The following is a 27,256-nucleotide window of genomic DNA, read 5'->3' as shown; positions in this document are numbered from 1 at the left end:
TCGCATGTGAAGCTAAAGCTAACTGGGAACTTTTGATGCCCTGACTGTGAATTGAAATTAGAGGGATGAGTCTGTGATATTCGCCAATTTCTATCCATAACATCGATCAAACCAATTGTCATCAATAATAGGATTCAAGCAATCTCAGTCATCAGCAGACAAACTGCACCGCAGTTGATAAAAAAGACATCGTATATTCCGTTACTTCAAACTCTTTGATATATCCAATATGTATATATAAGCCTTCATGCCAAATACCCAGATCCGTAAACCGCATAAAAATAACAGCATCAACCAGCTGTAGCCAATACAACCCTTTGTCATCAAATCAAATAGCGAATCATTCTACAAAAATGTTCAAAGAAGTTCATCTTTCATCCGTTCATTCATTAATTCATGACGTCGTTGTCTTACAACAACTCGCAACGCTCAAGTCAGGGTCGCCAGCATGGCTCGCATAATTCCAGGCGATGGTCCTGTACAGTCCAGGTCAGCTGCCTGTCCCATAGAAATGACAAAAAGCAGAGAGATTATCAATGGCGCGGCGCACCTTCATCGGTATTTTGGGACGCTGATGGACATCCTACCTTTCTTGTCCTTCTCAATACGCGCCGGCTTGTGGGACGCAAACCTCTCCACCTGCTCCTCGTATACGATGAGCTCGCCGTTGGGAAGTCTCTCGGTCCGGACAATCTCCTTGTCGCTGACTTCACGCCTTCGTCCGTGTGACAGCTCCTTCTCCAGGGCCCGAATCTCGGCACGGAGTTCTCTGCCGCTTCGTGATTTTGATCTGCCGCTTCGTGATTTTGATCGATGGCGCTCCACCAGCTGATACTCGCTGCTGCTGCTGTGGTGGTGGTGGTGATGTGAGTGGGAGCGCGAGCGGCTTCTGCTGCTCACCGTTGGTGACATATCACGGTACACCGTCTTATCAATCAGCTCGACATCGCGGGGAGTAGCCTCAATAATGACGGGAGCCGGTGGAGGGGGAGCGGGGATGACGATGGCCTGTGAAGTAGGGACAGGATAAGCGAGAGGTTGAGGGGGGTGATGATGATGAGCTGGGTGTTCGATGATGACCTCTTCTCGGCGCTCTCGAAGATGAACCGGGGTATCGATGATGACCTCTTCTCTGCGCTCTCGAACAACTTCACCGGCTGAGGACCGAGCCGCAGAAATTTCAAGTTCGCCTTTGGTATTCGGGTTAGCATCAAGCAACTCGTTACAAAACTGCCAAATGAGAACTAGACTCACTTTGTTTGTACTCCTCACTGAGCTTGAGTAAATGATCAATGTTGGCCTGTCCCAGGGCCTTTTGAACGACAACAACATTGCCCTATTAACCATATGGTTAGATTACACATATGTACTTACGTCTGTTTGGCAATCATATTCAGAGACATACCTCTTCGATAAAGGGATATCCAATATCAATCAAAGCACGCTTAGACACAAGTCTGGCGGGAATTCTCGTCTTGCCCTTCTTCGGGTATTCGCTCTTAACGCTCTTAAGCGTGGTGCCACCGCTGCTGCTACTGCTACTGCTACTGCTGCTAGAAGATCGGGTCGAAGACTTGGATGCTCGCGATCTGCCTCGGTGACTCTTCTTGGTGGAACGAGAGTCTCGGCTCCTGCTTCGCTTTTCTTTCTCCTTTTCCTTCTCTTTCTCGCGGATAATCTCTCGCTCAACAATGCGCTCGGGATAGCGCGGGATGCCATCTTCGATGCGATCATGTTCAACATGGATGTCCTCGTAAAAGCGCTCATCATATCGTCGAGCCGGGGGCAGGCCTCGAGCCTTGGGCAGCGGAATAGGTGTGTATGACGGGGCCCGGTATTCCTCGCGGTACTCTTCTCGACGAATATCCTCGCGCCGGGCGGGTACCGGCAACTCTTCACGTTGGTCAAAGAACTTGGGGAGCGGACGACGGTCATAGGTGTCGAGCGATGACTGACGGCGTACCATAGTCGGGCGCCGCGGGGAAGAGTCCCGGTAGTATTCGCGATCGCGCTCTTTCTCCAGTACGATGCGCTCTCCGCGAGGCGGCTCGGGCCGGCGACCGAAGCGGTCATCTTCGTAGAATCGGCGGTCACGGACAAGATCGTCTTCGTAAGATGTCCTCCCGTACAGCCGGTCAAATCGGTCGGCGGACTGCTCTCGGGGGCCTCGCCCGCCGGCCATGAAAAGTCGATCCTCCTCGACGAAACGCTCTCTCGAAGCAACCCTATCTCTCTCGCCACCGAGGCGATCCCAGCGATCTCCGCGACTAGCCATGGTGAATCTGGAGCAAATCAAGATCTGTACGAGGCTTCCGAGGCTGTTCAGTGGCTGTTCAGTCTAGCCGCCCGTAATAAACAGGAAGCAGCGGAACAAAGAACAGTGTCGCTCTCTTTGTCTGATAGCGATCGATAGCTCCTTGAATAAGAGCCAAACTACTGGCCGCAAACAAACTATTCCGGGCTTCGTCCTGATGCTATAAAAGGATGAAAGAAGATGGTGATACTGAACGCAAGGGCCATAGCCAAGCGGTTATATGAAACAACCCTCTTTCTGGCCAGCAGCAAGTGGGCGGCGATGACGTTGGTGTGCTGAGCCCCGCTTGAGGCCTTCCACTCGGTTCCAAGTTTTGGACAGGGGTTGCTGGTCTGGTCTGGGTTGCGAACAAGCTGAGACTTGCAGCACCAGATAGATGCTAGTGGCCAGAGAGGCCCCGTGATAAGCCACAGGTGAGGTCACGGACAGGGGGCAAGAGGGATCAAATGGTTCGCTGAGGTTCGCGTGAGGGAGCCGGGCCAAGGGTGGCTCTCGTGATGCCGGGAGGGAATGTGGCTGGTGAGAATGAGGGCTCAGGTGTTGCGGCCTCTCTCTGGTGTCACTCATTCCCAACAAAGCACGTCCGGATACTAATTATAATTATCATTATACGAGACGGACAAAGAGACGCGACAGAGCACGGGAGAAGACAGTGAGACTCTGCGGATACCAGGGCCCTTCCTCATGTGGCTCTGTGAGAGTTGAACCCGCGATCATTTTTTTGTGTTCAGGTGAGGGGCCCCTGGTGACGTTTTCGTGAAGACATTGGCGACTGCAAAACTTCCCCCCCACTGGCGTCGTTGGCCTGTAAAAAATCAAATCAAGGCTTTTTAGCTGCATGCTCTGCCCAGCAAAAAACCCACTTGCATAACAAAGACATTGCTTTGACCCTTGCATGCATCCAGAGCCAGAAGAGGGTTCGGAAAAAAAGTTGAACGGTGTAAATGGGGCCCACGGCAGAGAATGACTCTAAAGGCATCATCCGCCCGACTTGGGAGAATATAATCCACAGCTATTGCGACCAAGTGCCCAAGAGACACGGCATAGGACTCGCACAACGAATGATGCTCCCTACATGGACATTGCTCATAAAATATCCAGCCCGATACGACAGTCACTTCTCAAAATTGTCCAGCTGTCCAGCCCACAGGTCATTAACTCAATCATCACTAGGTGCCTCGAGTAGCCCCCAATAATGCTCCGTAGTCTGCCATCTCCGCCAGCACAGCCATCGCCTCCTGCTTTGGCGAGCCCCGAGCCGGAACACGGCATTTTGTGTCATTGGGCCGGCATCAACGATCTGACATCCGTGCTCCCGTCCCACTGCATCAGGTCCCTTGCTTTTTTGTTTCTTGGTCTGTGCCTTGATCACATCTCCTTTGGGGCAACTCTTGGGCTGCCGGCTCTCCCAGACGGGTCAAGCCTGGATGCATTGGTGCCCGTAGTATCAGGCCATTTTGGAGGAAACTCTTGGCCTGCCAAGGGAGGTAAAGAAGAGAAAAGAAAGGAAGAAGAAGAAGCAAGAGGAAAGTGAAAGAAAAATTTGGACACACTTGCACTCTTTGTTCAACTGTCATGTAAGAGCGAACGTGCACATGCATTTATGTGTTCCGAAGCAATGTGCAGATTTCCGTTTCCGGTAGGTACATGCAGCTGCACCGAGAGAGCTATGCGGAAAAAGTACCTGCACCGGATCATGCTCGACTAACACATGCAATGCGAGCATGTAAACGGACTCATGACAATGACTGAAAATCTACATTATGATAAAAGAAACATGTCACCATGTCATCCGGCAGAAATAAGTATTTCTCAATCATAATTGTGGGCTATGGTGACTACCTATGTAAATATGTAAGTTGTATCATGTACCAACACGCAGTCTTTCATCAACCCTTTTGTCATTCATCTCATTTCATCTCGTATATCGTTCATTCAGTTGCAGTATCCGAGTGTATATCATACTTTCCAACCTAAAACAAGCCAAATCCTCTCATTTTTCTCAGCGTCACGCTTAGCAGCCAGCATAGATGGCGTTGGCAAAGAGCGCATAAGTATCGGCGTGGTTGAGGTTCTGCGCAGCAGACAGACTGCGGACAAAGTTGTATCCATATCCACCGTAGTCTTGAGTGCCCTTGACTTGGCTCAAGTGTGTAATCTCGTGGATGTTAGTGGTGGCCTGGTCCTGAGCATGGCAGGATCGGGTCAGCGCGGGGAGAGCCGTGAAGTAGAGGTTGCAGTAGACCATCAGGCTTGAGCTGGGGAGAGTGTATGCCAACACGTTGGAGGAGCACGAGCTGAGGACATCGGAACAGTAGTAGCTGGCGACACCGCTGCTGGTTGAGCTGCACTCGGAGAGCACGCGGCTGAAAACGCCGGAGACGGTGCTTCGCACGCTGCTGGTGGAAGACTTGAAGTACTCGGTGAGCTTGGCGGCAGCGCCAGAGGCAGCGGCCTGCTGAGCGAGCTGGGCAACCGAGGCACAGTTGCGGAGAGCAGTCTGGGTAACAGAGAGCCTGCTGCCGGTGCAGTCGCTCTGGACGCGAGTGCGCTTCTGGTGGAAGGCAACGCGGCGGGCAGAGGCATCCTCGCCGTCGACTTCAATCTCGATCTTGTTGGTCTCGAATGGCACAGAGCCGACGAGCTCGTTGGACTCCTCTTGGGCAAAGGAGAAAGCACCAACAGACTGGATGTCGTATTTGCCGCCAATGGAGAGGTCGTGGGCCTCGGCAATGTCAAAGGTCACCTCGATTGACTCTCCGGCAGCGATGTGCTGGAAGGCATCCTCAGCCAAGTTCTGAGTAGAGATGCGCTGACGAACACCGTCGAAAGCAACGATGTGCTCTACGAATAATGTTAGTAATGGCGTAAGCAAATGTATAAGTGGATAGGTGAGAACATACCGCCAGAGCTGATTGTGACCTTCTCAACGGGGGCGTTGTCCAAAATGGTACCGGTCTTGAAGATCTTTAGGTTGTTCTTGCCCGTGTTGGTAATGACAGCCTTGATCTCAGCGTTACCAGCACCCTCGAGCTTGATGTCGAGGGGAGTGGGAGCCTTGCCAGGGGCGGCAGAGGCCAAGGCAGCGAGGGCAATGAGACCAGAGATGAACTTCATTTTGAGAGCAGACAGATCAGAGGATTGAATGAGATGCTTGAAGACAATGGAGAGATGCCACATCCAAGACTAGCGATGAGTAAACCTATTTATATTTGAAAGTCGACATGATAACGAAGACTCCGGGCTCAAAGAGCATCATCATGGCTCGGGCAACGTCCATCTCGTTTGGATAGCCGATCAAAAGTTCTTCTCACCCATGACCATATCCTCATCATCAATCTCCGGTGAATGGTAAGCAATGGCAACTCACTTACACAGCCTCTCATTCTCGTACACCAGATTGGTCCTGCTTCCACGTCTGTAATGTCGTAATCTGGGGTTTACATGGACGATAGAGTTGTTTGAACACCCAAACCAAACCGAGCTGCCTTATTAGGTACGGCATCCGTTGGCAGAATGGCGAAATAGCAAGGTGAGGCATACTTGATTGTCAGCCATTCGCGTCCGAATGCAACCGTATCCATCGTATCGGCAGCGTTCTCAAGGAATCATCCCTTTATTTACTCATCAGTAAGTATGATTGGTTCAATAAGATTCTCATGGCGATACGATATCTATCTGTATCAAGACACAATTGCTAGATAACAATCTTACAAGATCGTGGCTCTTCTAGGGTTCATTGTTCACGTCTCTACATCACATTTCGTTTTGTCTGGGGGAGACCCATACGCGGAAATCGGCGGCTTCCTCTCATTTAACGAGTTCCCTGATGGTGGAAAGTCATTTAGCCTCAGTGTTCAAACTTACTACAAACGACGGCCCGGTGCCGAGATGCGGACTCAAAGCAACATGAATACAAGTTCCAACCACTAATAGGGCGTTCGTCCCCCTCAACGCCAAGCGATAAGCGTGAAACAGACCCGAACAGCTTCCAAAAAGGTCGAAAATCCCCGGTGTGCTGGAACTCTAGGATATTTAGCTGAAAGTGGACGGTTGTGTTGTATTTCGTACCGCCCCAAAAATGCAATGGCAGCATCTTGGCGTCTAAGTGAGGTCTGCCGACGTTTATGCCAAAGACGGGATTGGGGATTGATGTGTCTTATCATCGGTATATGTTTGCTCCGTTGATTGGGGATCCAATTTTGCGATTGCGTTATGTGCTATACGAGGCTAGTGGAGGGAGAAAGAAGACATTAGATATGCATATGATGAAGATATATGTCCTGTTCTAGAAAGGGCACTATCTCGCCAACTCCATCCATTGATGTCCTCGTATTGCCTTTGCTGAAGATCCGGTGGCTTCTGCCGAGAGAAATCCGAGGGTGAGAGATTTTGGAGCATCCTTTGTTTGGATTCTTGGCGTACACTCCACCTGCATATAATTTGTATCCGTTATAATCGACATACTGTCAGACAATGGGGGAACCGCCGACGTGCGCAGCCGATCTCGCCAGTCCGGCTCGATCGGGTAGCATTGCATGTGTGTTTAGCCCCCGGGATTCTAAGCTTGCTCAGACGCTTAATTGGTAAATCTGATGACCTTCCTTTTTTGGGATCTCCCAAATACCGGAGCCGTGGGTTTTGGAGATAGTAGATGGCAAATCCCGTATTGTTACAGTCTTGGCCGGGAGATATGCCCAACAAGGAAGCTCGCCCATCAGAGATGCGGCGCAGCCAAGCCCTGCGATATCTATTTTATTTGTAGGGCACAATACAGTACACATATTCGATAGGAGAAGACAAATCATGGAGATGATCTTGCCGCCTGAGAACCTGCGATTCTTGGCAGTGATCATCATTACGGTCTTCTGAAAGGCTATTGTGGACTTGGCCTCATGCTCATCTAGCCAAAAGACTGTAGCGAGTCTCATTACTTCAGTCTCGGTGTCTCACTAACAATCATAAGAATTGCGTTATCATATATCAGAGTTGTCTTTGGAGCATTCTATCAAGTTGTAAGTATGTAGCCAGCTTACCGAACGCCTCGGCAGCTCGCTACGGAATCGATCTTGGCCATGCCTTGACTCCACTTGCTAAAGATTAAGAATCGCACCAAAGACAAGCATAACGTAAGGTTATGGACAAACATTAAATCTTGAACCTTGTTCACAGCTTTGTGTTGGAACACTATTCCTAGAATTAATGCACAAAAGTGCCATGCATACATGTAGTGCTGCTAGTTGCCTAAAGTAGAAGCTGGGGGTGGCAGCTTGGACAGAGAACTCTAACCCGGAGGCGACCGTCCGAAAGGCGTCAAGAGTAATGAAGCGAGATGCTTCGCCCAGTGGCTTCTCTCTCTATCATACTCGTGGTCTTTATACGACGAGATACTGGCTCTCATGGTACATTCGGTCGCAGTTTAGGTTTGGCGTTATTGAGCTCGGCTTGTTACATCTTTATTTGGGTGTACAGATGGAGGTGTTAGTATTTCGAAAAGATTACAAATTGAAAGGCAACGGTGATCAATCGTCTCACGTAGTCAATGACACGGCTCATGTTGCCAACAGACTTGAGACGTCCCATCGATGAGCGTCATCGGTCTCAGGAATCACCCCGCTTTCAAGGCATAGCACACTCATTCGCCCCGTTTACCAAGTTTCCAGCGATTTTTGTAATTTCATCAACAGTCAGTTTCCCGCTTCCTTCGCTTAACCTGTTCATTTGATACCCCGACGCCTCATTCCCGATGAGCCTCACCTATTATCCAAGTATTCGCGCTGTCTTTGGATTGAGCCTGGCTGTCACATTTATTACATTCTTTCTATGGCCAGCAGCTTCAATGGAGAGCCACAGCAGCAACTCCAGCCCAATCGACGGTCTCCGTGTGACTACTGAGCAGACCAAAACATCTCCCCTCACCATCACCAGCACAGTCGTTAATGGAAATACGTATCCAGTCACTTTTCTCCTATACAACTCGCCACTAGATACTGTTGCACCAACCATCGGCCTGCTTACTATCACGCCTGAAGGCGCTCTGCAGCCTCTAGAACTGCCCGAGATTCAGATTCGCAGAGAGTGGCCTCCCAGCCCTGATTCACTCATTCAGCTTGGGCCTGGCGCAAGCCAAAGCGCAGAAATTGTTCTCAAGGATTTCATCACCTCTCAACTTGACAAAAAGGCGTCAGTTGTCTTAAAGGGTCATTGGGATATGGTATGGACAAAGCAGAAAGATGATATAACAGTCGACATGATAGAGCAGGCGCAGGCACAGCCGAATCCAGACATATTTACTGGTAGCTTCGCGACTGAGAGTTTAGAAATAACTACTGTATAGGAAATGAATGAATTTCAGGGCACTCATATTCTACTCTCATTCTCAGTGTATAATACAAACCCTTTGATATGAGCCATGTGCTGATGAGTGAATCATTGTGGATTGGATAAGAAGCCGCCTCTGGCCCGCAATCGACAAAGCACTTGAGCTTAGGCGGCGCGTTTCAGCGCTAGCATGTCACTCTCAACAGCGCGATTGTTAGTGCGTCAAAGAGCTGCAAATTTCATTGATGCTTCATCAAAGCCTCTGGATGAAAATTCACAGTCAAAGAATATCAACAAATGTGCGCATTCTTTGTTCGCCATGATCAATAAACCACCCTTTGTGATAGATGAAGCATTATTTCAAGCTTCCCATCCGCCCTCACCTGTGACCCTCCTCACTACATCTTAATCAACTCTCAGCTCTACCTTATCTCTCTGTTGGACGATGAAGGAAGAACGAACTGTCTCCCCAGAGACGCCAATGCCCAAGGGCTACGGATTTCTAAAGAAAGGCAATACCTTCATGACAGCGCTCTGTCGCAAAAAAACTCGCGACGCCGATAAGACGCTATATGTTGTGACGAAGCGCGGCAAACAACAAGGATTGAGAGCCCCTAGATGGATTCTGAAGGAAGTCCGCTCAGAGGAGGAAAAAACTCGCGAGAAGAGACGTGGCGCTGTCCGACGGCGTGATGCAGCTACCGAAGATGCATTCGAAGCAGCTACTCTGAGGCTCTTCCCCAATATTCCAAAGCAAGATTTAACTACAATCCTCAAGCGCACTCTCAGGAAGCGGAGCGGCCGGGTCGGCCGTACGGGAAAGTTGGATCTGGACAAGAAGGCATATCTAGCAGTTCAGGCGCATGCTCGACACTGCCACACAGACTACGACAAGCTCCTCGCACGAGCATCTCAAAACCGGGACGCCGCCAGGAGAGCTATTCGAGACAAGGTGTCCAAGCTCTTGATAGAATGGGGCGGCGATCCCACAACGGTGGAATCAGGAGGCAACTTTGCCCCAAGAAACACCAAGAGAGAGCCCCGGAAGAGTCTGGCAGTCCGAACAGCCGGGAGGCGACGCATGTCCTTTACAGAGGCTGTACAACACAAGCATATGCCAGTGCTCAAACAGCTCCCAAAACAGAGCCGAGATCCAAAGGCGAAAGAGGCCCGGCCGCAGCCACAGTCAAACGTCATTGATTTGACGCAAGACTCAGAGGGGTCCGAGGAAAGCGGATCGACAAGTCAAGCATTTTCCGAGGGCGAGCGCCAGGATTCGGAGCAGGATGCTGGCGACGGCTCATATGAGCTGTCCGATGTGGTGGATTCTGACGGAGATTATGAGGTGGACAGCGACTGGCTGCCAGAGTGATGCTGTGCTCGGCACTTGTCGTGGAATATGTACGAATACGGAGTTGGAATACGGGTCGATAGATGGCAAGCGATTGGATGGTATTGTGTATTTGGATGTGTTGATTTATCATTATTAGCAAAGCAGGCAGAATTGAATTAATCGTTTCAACAAATCTGTCCAAAAGGCCGCTTGCCCCATACTAATTTATTAGACAGAGAGAGTGTGTGGTGCTAAGCTCAACCATTATGAAGTATTCACTTACTGCCAGATACCATGGCCTACGGAATCCTCTATCATTCACCCCATTTGTTTGACAATTAACCTGACCTGCATTTCCAGAGTATCTTGTGCATCCTTATCACCTAGAAAGCACAGGTGAAGTTGGAAACGACATCCATAGTAATATCACATTCGTAGACATCAAAGTGACTCCCAAGCCTCATGTACCAGCACCCATGGAGGGCTGTTATAGCGCAACTGCCACGCGCCTTAGGGCCCTTTTAGTGCTGCTCCTCTCCCGCCTCTAGCCTGTTCCTAGCGCTAGGATAAATTAACCCCACGTGATAGGCAGCTCCTGGTCACTCCCCTGACTGGGATGAGCTGCCGCAATTCTAAATGACAATGCACGTAATCTAGCAACTCGTTCCCGGCAGCTGGGACTCTGGCTTTTCGTCTTTTTTCCTTTCTTTTCCTTCTCCTCACACGCGCTGTGTGCTGTCCTTCAGTCGCTCCTTTTTTGAGACATTACTCGCTTTGCTCTACATTCCGTCATTTGTTGACACTTACATTCGTTACATTCACCCTTGGCTCGTTGTCGTCTTGAAAGAGTCCCAGTTGCCGTGCCCCTCCTCTCGACACCTTGCTCGATCGATCAAATCGACGCTCGAAACTCACCCTAGTTCAACAGGCCATCACCAATCCAGCTACCAACTACGGAGTGCAAGGGACTCATGTGAAGATGGACAACTCCCAGAGACGACTTAGCGGCATCCCTCGCCCTTCCCGACTTCCTCGTCCCGTCTCCGGCATCATCCAGCCAGCTCCGGCTCCAGCTCCGGCTTCCAGCTCCACGTCGTCGCTTCGCCCAAGGCCCTCCCGAGACAGTCTAGCAGGAGATACATCAAGTGGCACGGAGATCCAGAACCCAAAGCTGCGAGGTTCTGCTTCCCGTGGCCAACTACGCCCCTCTGCTGGTACAAACAGCGGGCGTGCGCCGGCCTTGCGCAACTCTACGTCTAGTAACCAACTTCGCTCTAGTTCTTCCCGCGCTCCCGCTCCCGCTGCCAAACCCGCTGCCCCAGTACCGAAGCCCGTGCGAGCCGTATCGTCGTCCCAGCGAAGATGGAGTACAGTCACCAACGCCCCGGCAGCGCAGTACAAGCCTTGGGCAGAACCAGCAGAATCCGATAGAGGCTCATTTGACCAGGAGACAGACTCTACAGAGGCAATCAAAAATGATATCCTCATCTCATACTTGAATGATTCTGCCGGCGTGCCAGATCAATTTGACAATAACGCATCTCCACTCTCCTCTCCAGGACTCTCCTCTCCGGGGAGGAGCATGCCTCAGATCAACACACCGAAACCTTCGCTTTCCGAGCGCACCATTGAGACTCTGTCGCAGCTACCCTCGTCTCCTGCTCTGAGCAAAAAGTCTTCGTCGTTCTTTGATTCGGGACGACCTATATCACGAGCCGAAAGCTCAGCCTCAAGGCCAAGCTCCAGCTACACTTCTGACGGGTCTGCAAGACATCCGTCTCGCCCAGGCTCAAGTGCGGCTGACGACTCGGCCTTTTCGAATCCCAGGATGTCATCGGCCAATCTGTTCAAGAGAAATTCAATCGTTCATAACGATAGAACGCCAGGCGCTGCCTCCAACAGTACGCAAAGGCTACGCCCTGCTAGCCGTGCTTCCGGGGCGGCCTCAAAGCCATCCGCTTCTATGCCAGATGTCAGAAGCCCAAGTCCAAACACGATGGGCAAAGCACCAGCTAAGCCCGCTCAGAAGCCGGCCCAGAAGCCGGCAGTAAAGACCTTGAAGCAAAGGGCATCAGTTCACGGTCTTGGCAAGAAGCCATCGGTGCAAGCCCTAGGTGCTGGCGAAAATTCGGGAGCTCCCATCTCCTCCTGGGACGGCACTATCGCGCCAGCCGCTGCAGCAGTGAAAGAGGATGCCGAACCGGAACAACCAACTCAAAAGTCCTCATCGGCACTTCGGGATCAGATCGCCAAGGCAAAAGCTGCCAAGAGGGCGGCTATGAAGCAGACTCCGGCACAGACGGCCAGTGCAACATCTACGACTGATGATTTTGCAGCAATTCCAGCAAAGACCGGATTCGATTACGATGCAGCGTTTGATGACCCATTTAACTTGAATAAGGGACAAGATGCTGGTGAAAAAGTGTTGAAACAACGCATCGGAGCAGCAAGAACTAGTGGAAAACTGAACATCGCCGCGTTAGGACTGAAAGAGATTCCCAGCGAGGTCATGAAAATGTATGATCTGGAGACCATCGGAGCCGGTGAAAGCTGGGCCGAAAGTGTTGAGTTGACCAGGCTGGTTGGCGCGGATAACGAGATAGAAACGCTGGACGACACGATGTTCCCTGACCGCAGTCCCGAAGAGCTCGAAAACGACGAAGAAGGCCGTGGCAACATTTTCGGAGGACTCGAGACGCTCGACATGCACGGCAATCGGCTACTAGCCATCCCCATGGGATTCCGCCGCTTCACCCAGTTGACCACTCTCAATCTGGTGAGTTTCTCTGTGGTGTTGATGTTTTTCGGGGTCATTTATTCACACTTTTTAGTCGTCTAATCGCCTAGAAAATGGATGCCTTGAAATCATCGCTCAGATGACGGCGATCCGCGATCTCAAACTGGCAAACAATCTCCTCGTTGGCGCGTTGGACGCGGGCCTCGCGGATCTGAGCGTCCTAGAGGTACTTGATATACACGGAAACCAAGTCACTGCCCTACCGCCCAACGTTGAAGGTCTTTCTCGGCTGCGCGTTCTCAACCTGAGCGAGAACAACTTTGAATCACTTCCCTTTGAGGGGCTCTCAAAGCTACCGCTTGCCGAGCTCGATTTGAAGAAGAACAAGCTTTCGGGCACCCTGATTGATGGATCGATTGGCTCTCTACCAATGCTTCAATCTCTCGACATCTCAGTGAACAGACTGACGCGTCTTGTGCCTGCTGATGCTTCAATCAGTCTTCCCCTTGTCCACACTCTCACCCTCTCAATGAATCGACTGCAGGAGCTCCCAGATATGGCTTCGTGGACAAGTCTTATAAACCTTGCGGCAGATGCGAACAACATCTCCAGCATCCCCTTGAGCTTTACCAGCCTCGAAAAGGTGCGGCAGGCCGACTTTTCCAGCAACGACATTCGGGTAGTCCCACCTGAGATTTCTCGAATGGACAGCCTGACTCTGCTTCGGCTTAGTGGTAACCCGCTGCGTGACAAGAAGTTTGCTTCGGCTTCGACAGATGAGATCAAGGAAGCACTGTCGACAAGGCTGGAGCCTCCTCCCCCATATGAGGAGCCAGCCGTTCAGGCACCCATCACCACCATAATCAGCCCACCGGAAATGGAGAAGAAACAACAACAGCCGGACAAGATGTCGACTATCCACCCCGAGGATCCAGACAGCAGATCAGAGGGCGACGACGATTTTGCCACGCCTCCAACATCTGCACCTCACTCGCCTACCAGGTCCCGTGCTCAGACTGTAGTAAGAGAAACTTGGCAGGTCAAGCCGGGTGGACTCCTGGACCGGTCACGCACCGAATCATCTTCCTTGAGCCCGGAAATGTGTGCCGAACTGTCGAGGAGCTATCAGATAAGACAGGCGCAGCTTCACCACAATCTCCTAAGCGCGTTCCCCGGATCCTTGCAGTTCTTCTCGCAAACCCTCACGTCTCTATCACTAGGCCACAACAAAATCTCAGGAGAGGACTACCTAACAGAAGAGCTGAGCTTGCCAGTTCTGACGGAATTGAACTTGAGCTCGAATACTATCACCAGCCTAGGTCCGTTGACAAAATTCCTTAAAGCACCCGCACTGGAAAAGATTGACGTTTCGCTCAATCGCCTAACCGCGCTCCCGCTCGATCTGAAGCAGAGCTTCCCCAGCTTAAAGGTACTGCTTGCATCAAACAACCAACTAACCGAGCTTGATCCAGCTGCCATCAAGGGTCTCAAAGTTGTTGATGTGGCGAGCAATGAGATTGCGCATCTGGATCCTCGGCTCGGCCTCTTGGGCGGAAAAGACGGGCTCGAGCGGCTCGAGGTGTCAGGAAACCGATTCAAGGTCCCCAAGTGGAATATCCTGGAGAAGGGAACCGCAGCCACTATGAGATGGCTCCGGGGCCGCGTTCCAGCTGCCGAGATGGAAGCGTGGAGAGCTGAGAACGGGGACGACGATTCGTCTGACGTGGACTAAGGCTTGGTGGGTAATTTTTGGTGTTTGCTTTGCTGATATCTGCTTTTCACTTTACAGCAAGGTCATGTACTATCTTTCTGCTACTTATTTTTTTTTTCAGTCTGCCCTGAAATGGGGCGGGCCTGTATATTATCATTTTGGTGGATCGATTGCGCGTACAGGTAGAATGATGTATGGAGTATAGGTGCTTGGGAAATGGTAGTATAGATACCACTTGGGCTTGCAGCAAGGCGCAGGCAATACCTTATTGAATAATTAGTACTGAATAATTAGTAATGTATACACTTGTAACCATTTGGTCAACTTGAGTAGTGAGTACATGCCGGTGTGCGAGCTGTATTAAGGTTCCATGAGATGTGCACGTTCAACTGCCTCACTGTTCACAGCCGAGCAGGCACCATGGAGAGCTCTTATTCTTTTACTGCAAGGGCAGACTACCCAAGAAGAGATGCTTAAGTTTATTCCGGTTGCGATTAACCTGTGTGGCAGATGCGTGCGTGTATAGGCAGTCAGTCTTTTTGTTATTTGCATCAGACAGTCTTACTCAGGTTGACAGCATCAAACATTTCAATATCATCGCCCGTATATGTCAAGTGAGCTTCCATATCCGTATCTTACTCGAGTTACTTTACAACACGTTACCTTCACACGATGGTCTCGTCAACCACGAAGCTCATGGCACGCAGCAGCTCGAGAAGGATGGCAATACCGCCATGCGTCGCCGGTCAGATGGACAAAAGCCTGTGCCGGTTCAACAAAACCATCATCACGCCCAACTCGACAGCAAGATCGGGTCCTCACACTATGGGCCACATGATGGACGGCGAAGGAACAGCGTTTGAACCAAAGGCAATCATGAGAGTGCTAATCCCGATTTCGATCGCTGGATGGCTGCTATTCGGTGTGATTTGCATCCTATGCATCAACGGGAAAGGAAAGCTTGGACGATGGGTTCCTGAGTGGTATCTCGATTCCCAGGCGACGAAGCGAGACAAGGCTCTGGTGATGCTGTGGTGGTTAACAGTCATGGTGTTTTGGCCGGTGATACTGCCGGTGCTGCTGTTGAGGAAGGTGATTCGGGTGGTGAAGCATTTTTTGGTTGGGGGGAAGAAGGAGGCGAGGATGCTGCAGCCGAAACAGGGCGTGGAAGAGGTTTGAAGGAAGTGGGAATTGGTTTGTGAGTATAACTTGGTTGGTGTTTGTTGGACTCATTGTAGGGATTACAGGGTAGGGGATGGTTGGATGGGGAATACGGATATGCCACATTGCTCTGCTGCATAAAGGTACATAGGGGACTGCAAATATAGATAGTGATGAGATTCGAAGAGGACAGGAGGCGTCAATTGGAGAATGGGAATAGCAAGATTAAGCTACAACATAATATGAAACTTTTTTAATAAGTTGTGAAGCAAGTCAATAAAATGCTGTGAAGTTGAGATTCTGGGAGTAGACTGGCTAAATCTCGGTGGACGAGCTTGGTACAGCCTTGCGTCATCTCCTGACTAATTAGCGCATGAACCTTGACAGCCAGAGATGAGCCAGGCAAAAAAAATTAAAAAAGAGAAAAAAGCAAAAAGAAGCTCCCTCTGGTTGCTGGGCCAGAGTCCGAGCTGGGTCTAGCGCTGTTGCAAGCAGCCAGCCAGCCTCTCGAGTTTTGTTTTGCCGTGCCTGGTCGAGGAATGCAGTGCATGAATGGGCGCTTCTGACTGGTGCTGCTTCCACATGTACACTCGAGTGCCACCACCTCTTTTCCGCAACCTCAACGCATGACCCTCTTCGCAGCCTCAACCTCAAACCCCAACTCTCAAGACGAGAATCTTTGCGCAAATTCAGGCGCAGACTCCGATACAGCACGACACGATACCGGAAGACGCATTGACTGCTTGCCTGTTGCCGTCGCACGCTGGGCGTTTGTTGATTGGATTGGCAGCTGGCCCCCAAGTTCACGGCTCACGACTTCACGGTTCACGGTTCACGCAGGTCACGAGGCCCGTTAGCAGTGTCTCTGTTTGCTCTGCTCGAGGGCGACTGAAGGCGGAGTCGCACCAGGATCCACATTTCTCTCCCTTGGAGTCGCGGAGCTGAGCTTTGGGAGAGAAAGCAGAACGGGACAGACCAAAAGGCGCTTCGCCCACCGCTTGCTTCACTCGCTCGCTCTCCTCGACCTATCTACATATACTCCATTCTACTTGGAATACGACATACGGATCGCACTCTCTACGATGGCCTCTGATTCGGAGGTGGACGCTCCTCGCGTCAATGGCACTGTTGAGGACGCTGTTCTCGGTGGCCTCGACCCGTCGACCCCTCAAGAGCACGAGACGGGCGCTCATCCGCTGTCCCAAATCACGCTCCCGTCTACAGAAATGCCAGGATCGCCCATTGACGCAAACCAATCGTTCAAGACGGAGGTCATGGATGACCGACCAGCTATCACAGTGATTCCGTCATCGCTGACACCGCCGCCGTCCACGCAGGTCGCGGCCAGCAACGGTGCCTCGAGACGCACCTACTCCAATTCTCAACAGTCCGCTCTCTTCTCACCACCCGCCACTATACTCAACACGATGCGTGAGCGAGAAATTGAATCCGACTACACGCCACCGGCGCCTCACCGAGTGCTCGAGGCATCAGCCGATGAGCTGCGCGCCATGCTGCAGACATGCATCGCTGAGAACCAGAAGCTCAAGATGGAGGCAGCACACCACAAGCTGCAGTATAACCTGCTGAGCCTGCAGGCAGACGAAGAGTCCAAGCGCGCCGCGGTGGAGCACGACATGGTGCGCCGTGAAGTGGACGCCTTGCGGATGGCAGAGCATTCCCGACAGGCCAAGCGCGAGCTGAGCACGGTGTCCGAGTCAATACAGAACAAATACTTGCAGATGAAGATGTGGTACGAATCAGCAATGGAGGAGAATGAGGCGCTCAGCCGCAGGGTCAAGCTGGCCAAGAAGGTGATCCAGCAGAAGGAGGAAGAGACTATGACACTGGCCGAGGAGCGCGAGATGCTGCTGAATCGCATCCGCGAGAACCGGGAGCACTTCCACATGCTGTGCAGCCCGGGTGGCATCTTTCACAACGCCCTGACACCCAAGCAGGTCATAACATCGACACCACAACAGCAGCAGCAGCAGCACCGCACGACGTCTCGCGCCCTGCACCGTGAAGAGACAGACGGACGAGAACACGGGCTGTCGGCTCTACTGGAGGCTATGAGCCAGAGTCAATCTCAAGAAAATAACGCGGCTACCATAGCTGCTACCAACAACAACAGCGCGCCGTCAACGCCAATGGTGATGGCTCGACCTGCCTCTCGACTGGTCAGACGGCACCAGCGCAACGCCCAATCCATGTCATCGCTTCCGACAACTCCCTCCAGCAGATTACGTGGAGACAACAGCGGCCTGCTGCCATCGGTGAACCTAGTGGCGCAGACGGAGCCGAGATCTCGCTATTCGCAGCGACGGTTTGTTCCCACAACGCCGCCCTCTCAGAGACAATCACGGCGAAGAAGACGAGAGAGTACCATTTCGGCCGATGACAATGAGGAGCTTGCTCGGCAGGCCATCGAATCGGTCAAGGCAGTCCAATCACTGTCGACCCAAGATGCCCCAGAAGGGGTCCCACTCAGCTCACAAGAAGATGACGAACAACTCCAGGACAGCCAGGCGAGCCAGGCAGCGGCCGAGATGCTACGCCGGCACCCCGGCCAGGGGTACAAGGCGCCGCCATCCCGGGATGGTACGGCAGGACCGGCGGAGAAGTCTGCAGCAATGCACGCCAAGCTTTTCGCGGGCAGTAAAACGGCAATCGGGGCTGAGAAGCGCAAACTGACGGCCGAGGGTGAGGCCGGAGCCGATGATATGGAAAGTCCGCAGAAGAAACTGAGGGCTGGCGGAGCAGCATCAGAAAGCCGCCGTGTTGGGCTAGGCATTCAATACGGACAATAAAAGAATCAATTGATATACTAGAGGAACAAGAAAAAATGGGTCGGATCTACCAGATTGAAGCGGTGTAATTGAGAGATGTCTTCTTACACAACCGTGGCTGGATGTGGGGGGTTGATATGGTGTTTTGTTGTTTGCGTGTGCGTGCATGTTTATCTGAATTTCTGGAATTCTTCTTCTTTTTGACGAATGATGAACAACCATTTGTTTTTGATTTACTTGGCTTGAGCCTTGGAAGGGTTTGGGGCGGCAACAGAATGAGGCGGGACGGGGATCGTCGGAACGGTTTCGGAAAGGGGATGCAAGCACAAGCTGGGATGAAACAGCACAGCACACAGCACACAGCACAGCAAGGCGCGGGCTGGTTGATTGGTTACAATATGTGTGACATTTCCGTATAAGAGGGATGTGATGTGAAGAAGTAAAATAGCAAATACAAATTGTGATACTCAGTTGTCGAACAGAATGCGAGTCAATGGATAATGGGAAGTGAAGCCGTTCAGAATTGGGGGATAAGAGCTTAGCCGGCAAGGCCCGGACAGACACGGCAGGGCTGCCGGATACAAGTTCCGGACTCTGCATGAATTGGACACTGTGCTCACAGCAGCATTACAGTGCACCAGCGCCTACATACCGGGTAAAAGCACAGTGCAGCAACCCCATTGCCGACAGCAACTGCCAGTGCGGCGGATACGGGGGAAGACGCGGGGGAGCTAGAAAAAAACAGCCCTTGAGGGGATCCACAGAGGGGGAGCCGGAGGCCGGGGAGATTGTAAGTTGGTGATGGCGAAAAAAAGATGGAATTGGTTTATTATATAGTGATTGGTAAGAATGGGTGATTATTTATGAATAGCTGTACAGTAGTTTCGGATTTCTTGCTCTTTTTCTTTTTAGTGTGAGGGTTTCTCCTTTTCTTACTTTTCATCACTACATGATAAATCTCATCTCATCTCATTCATCTTCTATTCTCATATATAACCACATAGTGAATAAGTGAGTGAGCAACCGAGTGACTGAGAGGGCCATTCATCACATAAACAAACAACAACCGGCATCATGTCGTCCAAAGGCCTCGCCGCCGTGCTCGCCAAAGCACCCTCCGACATCGTCATCCTCTCCTCCCTCCGCACGCCCATATGCCGCTCCTACAAGGGCCACCTCAAGGACGCCTACCCGGAGGAGCTGCTCTCCGCCGTCCTCAAGGCCACCCGCCTTGCCGTGCCCGAGATGGACCCGGCGCTCGTCGACGACGTGGGCGTGGGCGTCGTGCTGTCCGAGCTGGGCGGCTCCAAGGCTGGCCGCATGGCGCTGAATCATGCTGGGTTTCCGAACAGCACGAGCTTGTTCACGGCAAATCGTGCGTGTGCCTCTTCGCTGCAGAGCATTTCGTTGGTGGCGGCGGAGATTCAGAATGGGATGGTGGATGTTGGTATTGGCGCGGGCATGGAGAGCATGACAAGGAATTATGGGAGCAGGGCCGTGCCGGTGGATGTTTGGCCTGCGTTGAGGGATTCTGAGGAGAAGCATGTGAGGGACTGCGTCATGCCGATGGGCCTCACGTCGGAGAACGTTGCGGAGCGGTACGGCGTGGACCGCGGGATTCAGGACCAGGTCGCTGCGGAATCGCACGTTCGGGCGGCGCGGGCGAGAGATGCCGGGTGGTTCGACTCGCAGATTGTGCCCGTCACGACACGTTTCCAGGAGGTCGACAAGCAGGGCAACAAAGTGGGCGACGAGCAGCAAATCACTGTTACTCGTGATGACGGCATCCGCACGGGCGTCACGGCCGAGGCGCTGGCGAAGCTGAAGCCGGCGTTCAAGCCCGACGGCAAGAGCACCGCGGGCAACTCGAGCCAGATCTCCGACGGCGCGGCGGCGACGCTGCTGATGCGCCGGAGCACCGCCACGGAGCTCGGCCTGAGCGGGAGGATCATGGGAAAGTTTGTCGGCGCGACGACAGTGGGATGCAACCCCGACGAGATGGGCATCGGCCCGGCGTTGGCGATCCCGAAGCTGCTGAACAGACTGGGACTGAAGAAGGAGGATGTTGATCGGTGGGAGATTAACGAGGCGTTTGCGAGCCAGGTTGTGTATTGTCTGCGAGAGCTGGGATTGATGGAGGCGTGGGAGAAGGGCAAGGTGAATCCTGACGGAGGAGCGATTGCGCTGGGACACCCGCTGGGAGCGACGGGGGCGAGGATGACGAGCACGTTGATGCATGGGCTGGCGAGGCAGGGAGGGGAGGTTGGTGTTGTGAGTATGTGTGTTGGCACGGGTATGGGCATGGCGGGATTGTTTGTGCGGGAGTAGATTGATGCCACGGAGTATATAGATGTATATTGAAAGAAAGAACTGGCCTTTTTGATATTGAATTGATATTCATCATAAACTAGATATCGCGTGGATGGATTTTCAGACTTGACCCCTTTTCACCACGTAGATAGAATTATTTGCCCCCTTATTTCATCAAACTTGTACTATCTTCTCAATGTGTGCATTTTCCGACATGCGTCGAAATCCTCTCACAAGTCCTGTTATAGGATCTCGCTCAATGCCTCCTCCTTTGACAACGCCTTTCCTACCTGCATCCTCTAGCTTCATCAGCCCCATTCTCACTCTCGCATAATCGCCAAAGAACTCGTGCGCTCGAATATCAGCTGCTCCCCTTAGGATGCCGTGTCCCAGTGTAACACCCCAGGTATCGGCAACACGAATAGCATGAGCATCTGGCCTCCTGTCAGGCTGCAGCAAGACAGAGTAGATGAAGCCAGTATAAAGCACCGGAATGTCCGACATGTTGGCCGGAAAGTCCCAGTTCTTGCCGTCCATGGACAAGGGGTGCCACGGCGTGACAAGCAGCGAGCCGATCCGGTAGAGCAACTCGCTCGACACCTTTGTCTTGAGGACCATGGCCACTTTTCTCGGCCCGAGAGGCGTGCGCACCCGGATCCCGCTCTTGAGCTTTCTGATTTCTGTCATCTTGCCCGAAGCCAGTTCCACGGTAGTCGAGCCCGCGAAACACACGCCAGAGGAGTTCCGGTACCTCGCCATGGTCGTGTGAGAAGCGTGAGAGGTGGTGCCGCTGCTATTGACTCTGCCTCTGTTACGCAAAATGACCCTGGATGGCTCAGGGGCCGGAATGTTGTCAAAGGCATTATCCAAACGATCACGACAAGCAATAAAGAGCGGGCTCTGGGAGCCGAATTGAAGCGGTGTCGCATCTTTGAAAGAGTTGCAGATCTGGCGGCTGAGGGCGTTGACATACGACGGCAGGAAGTGCCGGCCCCATTTGATAAAGTATTCCGGCGTCGACAGGGCGATGCTGATCTGGCCCCTGGGCTCGGCGCCTTTGAGATCATCCATCAACGCCTTATTCAGATCGTCGGTAAGTTCGCGGCCGGGCAGAGACTCGATGAGCTTTGTTAGCTGGTTACGATGTTCGGTTTGTTCGTTCACCGCTGTCAGTGCTCTGTATTCTCCATCCGATGCGAGTGGGAACAGAGACGAGATGAATTTGCAGACGAGTGCTCGTGATTCATGGAAGACTACTTCATTATCGGAGACGGTCACCACACCACGTGTATCGTCGCCAAGGCGTGTCGAGGCCAGTCCTGGGGATGGTTTCTCAGTCTCCTCATACGTGAGTATGGCTTCAACGGGGGCCTGCTTTTCCTGTGCGGCACCCTTGAGGCGGAGCCAAAGGTCTCGTGACTGTCCGTACTGGATGTTTCCCAAGGAAATGGTCAACTCCTTCTGCCCATTGCCAACATCAACTGGAGCATGCTTGTCAACAGTATCAACAACTGTCTCCTCGATCTCAAGTGTGGCCGCGTACTTCAGTTTCAACGAAGCCTTGGTTGCAAAAGTGGACTGCAAGTTGGCAATGGCGTGGACAAAGACGGTTCCGATCATGCCAGCATCGGGAATGAAAGCATAATTGCCGCCGCTGAATTCGGCAATGGACTTGAGCAGCCCGGATCGAAGGCTGTATCCGAAACCAAATGTGTGGATGGTGGCGGGCAAAGGAGGCATGGACCTCAGCTTTGGGATGTAGCCCTTCGAAGGACACATGTGGTTCGGCTCTCCGTCTGTCAAGACCATCATGGCTGGCACACGGTTGCTGTCTTGCTCCTTGTTGAAGAGCTTAATTGCATCCAACATGCCGTGCCAAAGATTGGTCGAGCCCATTGGTTTCAGGGCCTTGACTCTTTTGCGAGCCTCCTCCTTGTTGCTGTCTGTCATGGGCTCAAGCCACTGCACCACCTTGGACTCAGTCTCAAACGTCACAATGCCGAGACGATCCCTCTCATCCATTGTTTCAATGATGGTAAATGCAGCGTGCTTGGTCAAATCCAAGACGGAAAGACCTGTTTCTTCAGCGCCTTCGCCGGGCACAGGAGCAGCTGAGCACATGCTCCCAGATACGTCAATCACCAGGACAACGTCGCAGGCTACATGGCTAATAAGCTTTGAGGGTTCCTTGGGAGGCTGTATCTTGACAAAGAGAGCATCCTTGGAAGCAATGTGATGGAGTTGAAGGTCAACAGGGCCGGCCTGAGCGTCATAGGGAGGCGGATCCGCTGCCCCTTGTTTGGGCTTCTCCTCACGGATGGGCAGTTGCTCATGCTGGGCATGAACAACCGGGACGCCAGCATCCGGATTCTGTTTGTTGAGATTGGTCATGGCTATGAAGCTCTTCAGAAGTCTCTATCCGTTGAATCTTGGTTGAAGTTGAGGTAAATAGATGACACCATCCGAGAGGAGGTGAGGTAAGACGAGCGGAAACGCTGTGCAGACTCAACCAATGAGACAGCCGATGGTGCCCTTCCAATGATGTTCAATTGAAGAATCCATCCTTTGTACTTATAATGCAGAGAGATGCAATGACTGTTCAAAGCCATATCATCTTGGGGTTAGTAGACTTTGGTTGGCCTCAGCCGCACAAGCCTTTGGGCTGGAGAACCTCCACTTCGGCATGCCTGCATCGCATGGTGCGCTAAAATCGGTCTATTATTCACTTGCCGTCGGATTCATTCGCCTGTCTGGGGTTGGTAGAGTTTGGGCTATATCGTCAAGGCATTGCTCATCGTGAGTTCATCCTCAGCCTCAATACCCGGAAGGAATTGCCGTAACGAACAGGTCCCGAGAGAGATGAAACAATATGCCATAAAGGGACAATGAAAAAGGACAATGAAACAACACAGACAAGGGTCAATCTGCCGTAAAGCCTCTCGGCTTACGTTCCGTTTGCATATGAGCAATCAGTCTAATGGCTGAGGCTGAGTCACGCCTTGACGCAAAAGATACGGGCAATTGCCTGGGCTGATGTCAATCGTTGAGAGGTTTAGAGTTGAAGTGGGCATCCATGTGTTCTGCCTAGTGAAGATGCCTTATACACAGCCACTAACAACTAGGGGGGAAATGGCCTAAGCTGCAGCCACGCTTGCCCGCTAGAGGCCCCATATGCAGTGCCTGGGAAGATCGTTACAGCACTATGGAGAATACAGGGGGATTTAATGCTGATGCCTGGGCTAAGATGCCGTCAATGCATCAATGCGCTCACCGCGATGGAGTCAATTTGTGCTAAGTTGATTAAGGTTTTGCTTGACAGCCATTGCCGGTGCATTGACTCAAGCGGTCAAGGTCTCATTGCTCCACATACCGGCAGATGACGGCTAGTTGTGCAGGGTGTTGGGGGAATTGTCTGTTGCCGGCTATGTGTTGTCTACCTGGCTGTTGGTAGCGACATACAGCAATAGATGGAAATGGAAATGGGCATGGAGGCGGAGGTGAATGTATAGATGGAGGTTTATGAAATCGATGTATTTTTTACGGAGTACAGTAGATTGAGATAGAGGAAATAGAGTGAGACTGCTGCGGTTTATTGACATGAAGATAGCTACCACCATGTAAGCGTATGAAGATGGATGGACTGGGTGCGGCAACTCACCTTGTGACAACTCATCTCGCGGCAGCATGCATTGAAAAAGCATACAAAACTTCAAGTAACACAGCTATCTCAGACAGAAAACAGGGAAATATAGCATCGTGAATTGACAACTCAGAGGCAGTTGCCCCTTGACCGACTTTCGAATTACGCGTTCTTGGTCTGCCTTGAAAGCATCATGAACAACACTGAAGTCTACCAAATACACATGTAAGCACCTATCTATATAAACCCTCAATACCCTCGATGTCTTCTCATCATTCTTCATCTTACCCACAAAATTCGTGCTCTTCTTCTTATTGACACAAGCACGCAAAACACAATACACATGGGTATTTTTCATCGTTTACTCTTTTGATCACTACTCAGCATGCGACATCATCATACATAGATGCATACGCTACTACGACTGCCAAAATCCGACTCGATAACCTTTCGATCATGTGATGCGTGTTTCAACGTGACTTGACTTTCAGGTCGGATACCTACGAAACAGATGTTAAGATCCATGGGATCGGAAACAAGATTGCTGCGGCCATCCAACAGCGAGGCGATATCGCTCATAACCCATGTGACTGTTGCGAGCAAGGGCTTGGTCCGTTCGTAGGCTGCCTGTCAGCCAAGAAACGCAGTCTGGACGGTGCGGTAACTGTATATATGAAGGGAAAGCATGTAGCAATGCGGATGGTAAGCTGTGTCTTCATTTCCGATTTCCTCACCAGCCTCAAGCTGACCACTTTGGTACTCTAGGTGGCAAAGAAGAATGTCAAGTCTCGGAAACAAAGGGGCAAAATACACTGCCTCAGTCGAGAGTTCCATCCAAAACACAGTCGAATTTTTTCACATCAAGGCTATGTCTTATAGCTTCACCGCAAGTTGGACGATCTCCTAGCCACCAGACAGGAGTCGTCATCTGCGATCTTGTACGAACAGATAAACCGTGCTTCCATGTTTCTTGTGGAAGATCAAACCCTCGCGCTGATGACAACCCTATCACGGGTTCTCATCATACTTGTTGGAAAGACGGACGTCATCAAGGTAAAGACACACGATCCCTCCATAGCCTCCACGACTATCTCGAGAGCCGAGATGTCATCATCACTGCCACACCATGTCTCCAGATCCATCAAACGAATGCTAACGACCAAGCACAGGAACTCTTACAACCGTTCCATACCACAGAATACACGAGACACTCTATCACCGTCATGTCCACGAATGAGACAGGCACCTGGCAGAATTTCTTCCCATACCACCTACCAGTCATGATCCTACTGGAGCCATTCTTTCTTCTTTAGGTGCGGAACCCGAAGAGCCAATCCCATCTTGGCGGCTGGGAGAATCTGGCCGAATAAGAGGCAATGCATTTGTTCAATATTATGCATCCTCTACACTATGACAGCTGCCTTAGGTCTCGACAACACGTACAAGACCAATAGGCAAAACAAATCCATCATCACTGGATGAGCTCTTTCACATTGCATATGGCTATAGCGCGGCCCTCTCCCCTTTCGATACCCAACTCCTACATCGGAGCCCACAAGATGCCACACCAGGCATGAATGCCCTCGCCGACTTCGAGCCATACCCCCTCGCGAATCTAATGGTTGGTGTCACCGCGAACCCCAACAGGATGCCGGCTGCCCTTGCGAAAAGAGGCGATAAAGAATCCAAATTTCACCGCAGCTGTCAGACAGCTACGGGACAGAAAGGACGTCAGGTCTAAAGCTGACTCGAACGGCTCCCGAGCTGCAGGCCAGAGCAGGTTGGTCTTCTTTATATCCTCAACGGTCCCGTGGGAGGGGAGAAATCTTCTTGGCCGATCACGGCCTCCATTTTCTACGCAAGCCGGCGCATCCCGCCGTTTACACTTTCGGGTCGGACCTATACTCCCGTGCCGAGGGCAAGGAGGTGGAGGAAGTTGCGCCTATGCATACGCATGGTATGACGGCGTTTGCTTTTAAAGATTGTCGGTTATAGCCAGAAGACATGCGCCGCGCAGGCATTTCGGATACCCGTGGATACATATATACTACGCCGGTCGGTCGGGTGCCGCCTCCTCCTGCATCTCCATAATGCAATCTGCCTCATGCTAGAGAAAAAAGAGCGTAACTACGATCAGAACGCAGATTGGAACCATATGGTTATGTATCTTTAATTCTCCATTTGGATACGGCAAATTAGGTAAGTCCACATCAGTTACTACTCATGGTCCAAGCCCATTTACTGACTGAATCCCCAGAGGATGGTTCAGGAGGGACCAATGCATGCTGGGTAAAAGCAGAAATATGCTTTTACCAGATACTACCTTCTCATATCCGCGCTCGACATCCAATTCAAGGCCCCATAGATGAGGCAGCAACCGGAGATGTTACATCAATGCCTTGAAATGCTGGCTGACAATGACACCAAACATTGGGGCTTGCAGTTTCCTCAGTTTCCTCTGATCGCTACCGTGAAGTCGCTGTCCCCCCCTGAAGAATCACCATCGCCTGAGTCGTCAGTCATAGATGATGACTTCGAAGAACACTCTCCGTCTCAGCTAGCTATACCGGCCCCTGATACAAACTCCCGCAGACGTACTTGGGATGAAGCTTTCGATCACGAAGTTCCCGAATCGAACACCGCATTGGACAACAACCGGAATGCTCTGGCGAAGACCGTCACACCCCAGGGGTTGATACGAAATCTATATCTTCAGGCGGCAGTTGTGTTTATGTTTGGTGTCATTGTCAGCCAGCATTTCAACCCGAGGACAAACCTCCAGATCCACGGCCGGCTGAACAGACTCCAGCAAAAGCGTGCTGTTGTGTGGCACTGCCTCAAGATCAAGAACTCGTTCCACGACCACCAGGACTGGTCGACTCACTGAGCCTATGTCGCTGGTTCCGTTTGCACAACATCCCGATACGCCGGTCATCTTCA

At 51.7% G+C, this 27,256-nt stretch overlaps 9 protein-coding genes across 9 annotated transcripts; 6 read left to right on the top strand and 3 right to left on the bottom strand.

Annotated features, from left to right (window-relative positions):
- Window positions 1-429: 429 nt before the first annotated feature.
- T069G_02842 (uncharacterized protein) lies at window positions 430-2,275 on the bottom strand (the record flags this gene model as incomplete). The annotated part of the gene is made up of 4 exons (XM_056170052.1): window positions 430-476; window positions 588-1,190; window positions 1,255-1,336; window positions 1,406-2,275. 4 exons carry the CDS (start codon window positions 2,273-2,275, stop codon window positions 430-432), a joined length of 1,602 nt encoding a protein of 533 aa, XP_056030944.1.
- A 2,053-nt stretch (window positions 2,276-4,328) lies between these two features.
- T069G_02841 (deuterolysin metalloprotease (M35) family domain-containing protein) lies at window positions 4,329-5,431 on the bottom strand (the record flags this gene model as incomplete). The annotated part of the gene is made up of 2 exons (XM_056170051.1): window positions 4,329-5,158; window positions 5,218-5,431. The coding sequence occupies 2 exons, from the start codon at window positions 5,429-5,431 to the stop codon at window positions 4,329-4,331; spliced, it is 1,044 nt and encodes a 347-aa protein (XP_056030943.1).
- A 2,722-nt stretch (window positions 5,432-8,153) lies between these two features.
- Window positions 8,154-8,651, top strand: T069G_02840 (uncharacterized protein; the record flags this gene model as incomplete). The annotated part of the gene is made up of 1 exon (XM_056170050.1): window positions 8,154-8,651. One exon carries the CDS (start codon window positions 8,154-8,156, stop codon window positions 8,649-8,651), a length of 498 nt encoding a protein of 165 aa, XP_056030942.1.
- A 429-nt stretch (window positions 8,652-9,080) lies between these two features.
- Window positions 9,081-10,007, top strand: T069G_02839 (uncharacterized protein; the record flags this gene model as incomplete). The annotated part of the gene is made up of 1 exon (XM_056170049.1): window positions 9,081-10,007. The coding sequence occupies one exon, from the start codon at window positions 9,081-9,083 to the stop codon at window positions 10,005-10,007; it is 927 nt and encodes a 308-aa protein (XP_056030941.1).
- Window positions 10,008-10,947: 940 nt separating this feature from the next.
- On the top strand, window positions 10,948-14,437 carry T069G_02838 (leucine rich repeat domain-containing protein; the record flags this gene model as incomplete). Its single annotated transcript, XM_056170048.1, has 4 exons — window positions 10,948-11,002; window positions 11,042-11,227; window positions 11,291-12,744; window positions 12,800-14,437. 4 exons carry the CDS (start codon window positions 10,948-10,950, stop codon window positions 14,435-14,437), a joined length of 3,333 nt encoding a protein of 1,110 aa, XP_056030940.1.
- Window positions 14,438-16,659: 2,222 nt separating this feature from the next.
- On the top strand, window positions 16,660-18,387 carry T069G_02837 (uncharacterized protein; the record flags this gene model as incomplete). The annotated part of the gene is made up of 2 exons (XM_056170047.1): window positions 16,660-17,853; window positions 17,932-18,387. 2 exons carry the CDS (start codon window positions 16,660-16,662, stop codon window positions 18,385-18,387), a joined length of 1,650 nt encoding a protein of 549 aa, XP_056030939.1.
- A 1,053-nt stretch (window positions 18,388-19,440) lies between these two features.
- T069G_02836 (uncharacterized protein) lies at window positions 19,441-20,694 on the top strand (the record flags this gene model as incomplete). The annotated part of the gene is made up of 1 exon (XM_056170046.1): window positions 19,441-20,694. One exon carries the CDS (start codon window positions 19,441-19,443, stop codon window positions 20,692-20,694), a length of 1,254 nt encoding a protein of 417 aa, XP_056030938.1.
- Window positions 20,695-20,850: 156 nt separating this feature from the next.
- T069G_02835 (hint-domain-containing protein) lies at window positions 20,851-23,067 on the bottom strand (the record flags this gene model as incomplete). The annotated part of the gene is made up of 1 exon (XM_056170045.1): window positions 20,851-23,067. One exon carries the CDS (start codon window positions 23,065-23,067, stop codon window positions 20,851-20,853), a length of 2,217 nt encoding a protein of 738 aa, XP_056030937.1.
- A 3,653-nt stretch (window positions 23,068-26,720) lies between these two features.
- T069G_02834 (uncharacterized protein) lies at window positions 26,721-27,203 on the top strand (the record flags this gene model as incomplete). Its single annotated transcript, XM_056170044.1, has 1 exon — window positions 26,721-27,203. One exon carries the CDS (start codon window positions 26,721-26,723, stop codon window positions 27,201-27,203), a length of 483 nt encoding a protein of 160 aa, XP_056030936.1.
- Between the last annotated feature and the right edge of the window lie 53 nt (window positions 27,204-27,256).

The sequence above is a fragment of the Trichoderma breve genome, chromosome 2 (genome assembly GCF_028502605.1).
Source record: "Trichoderma breve strain T069 chromosome 2, whole genome shotgun sequence".
NCBI lineage: Eukaryota > Fungi > Ascomycota > Sordariomycetes > Hypocreales > Hypocreaceae > Trichoderma > Trichoderma breve.
Note: the sequence above shows the minus strand (reverse complement) of the source record. Positions and strands in the feature narration are given on the sequence as shown.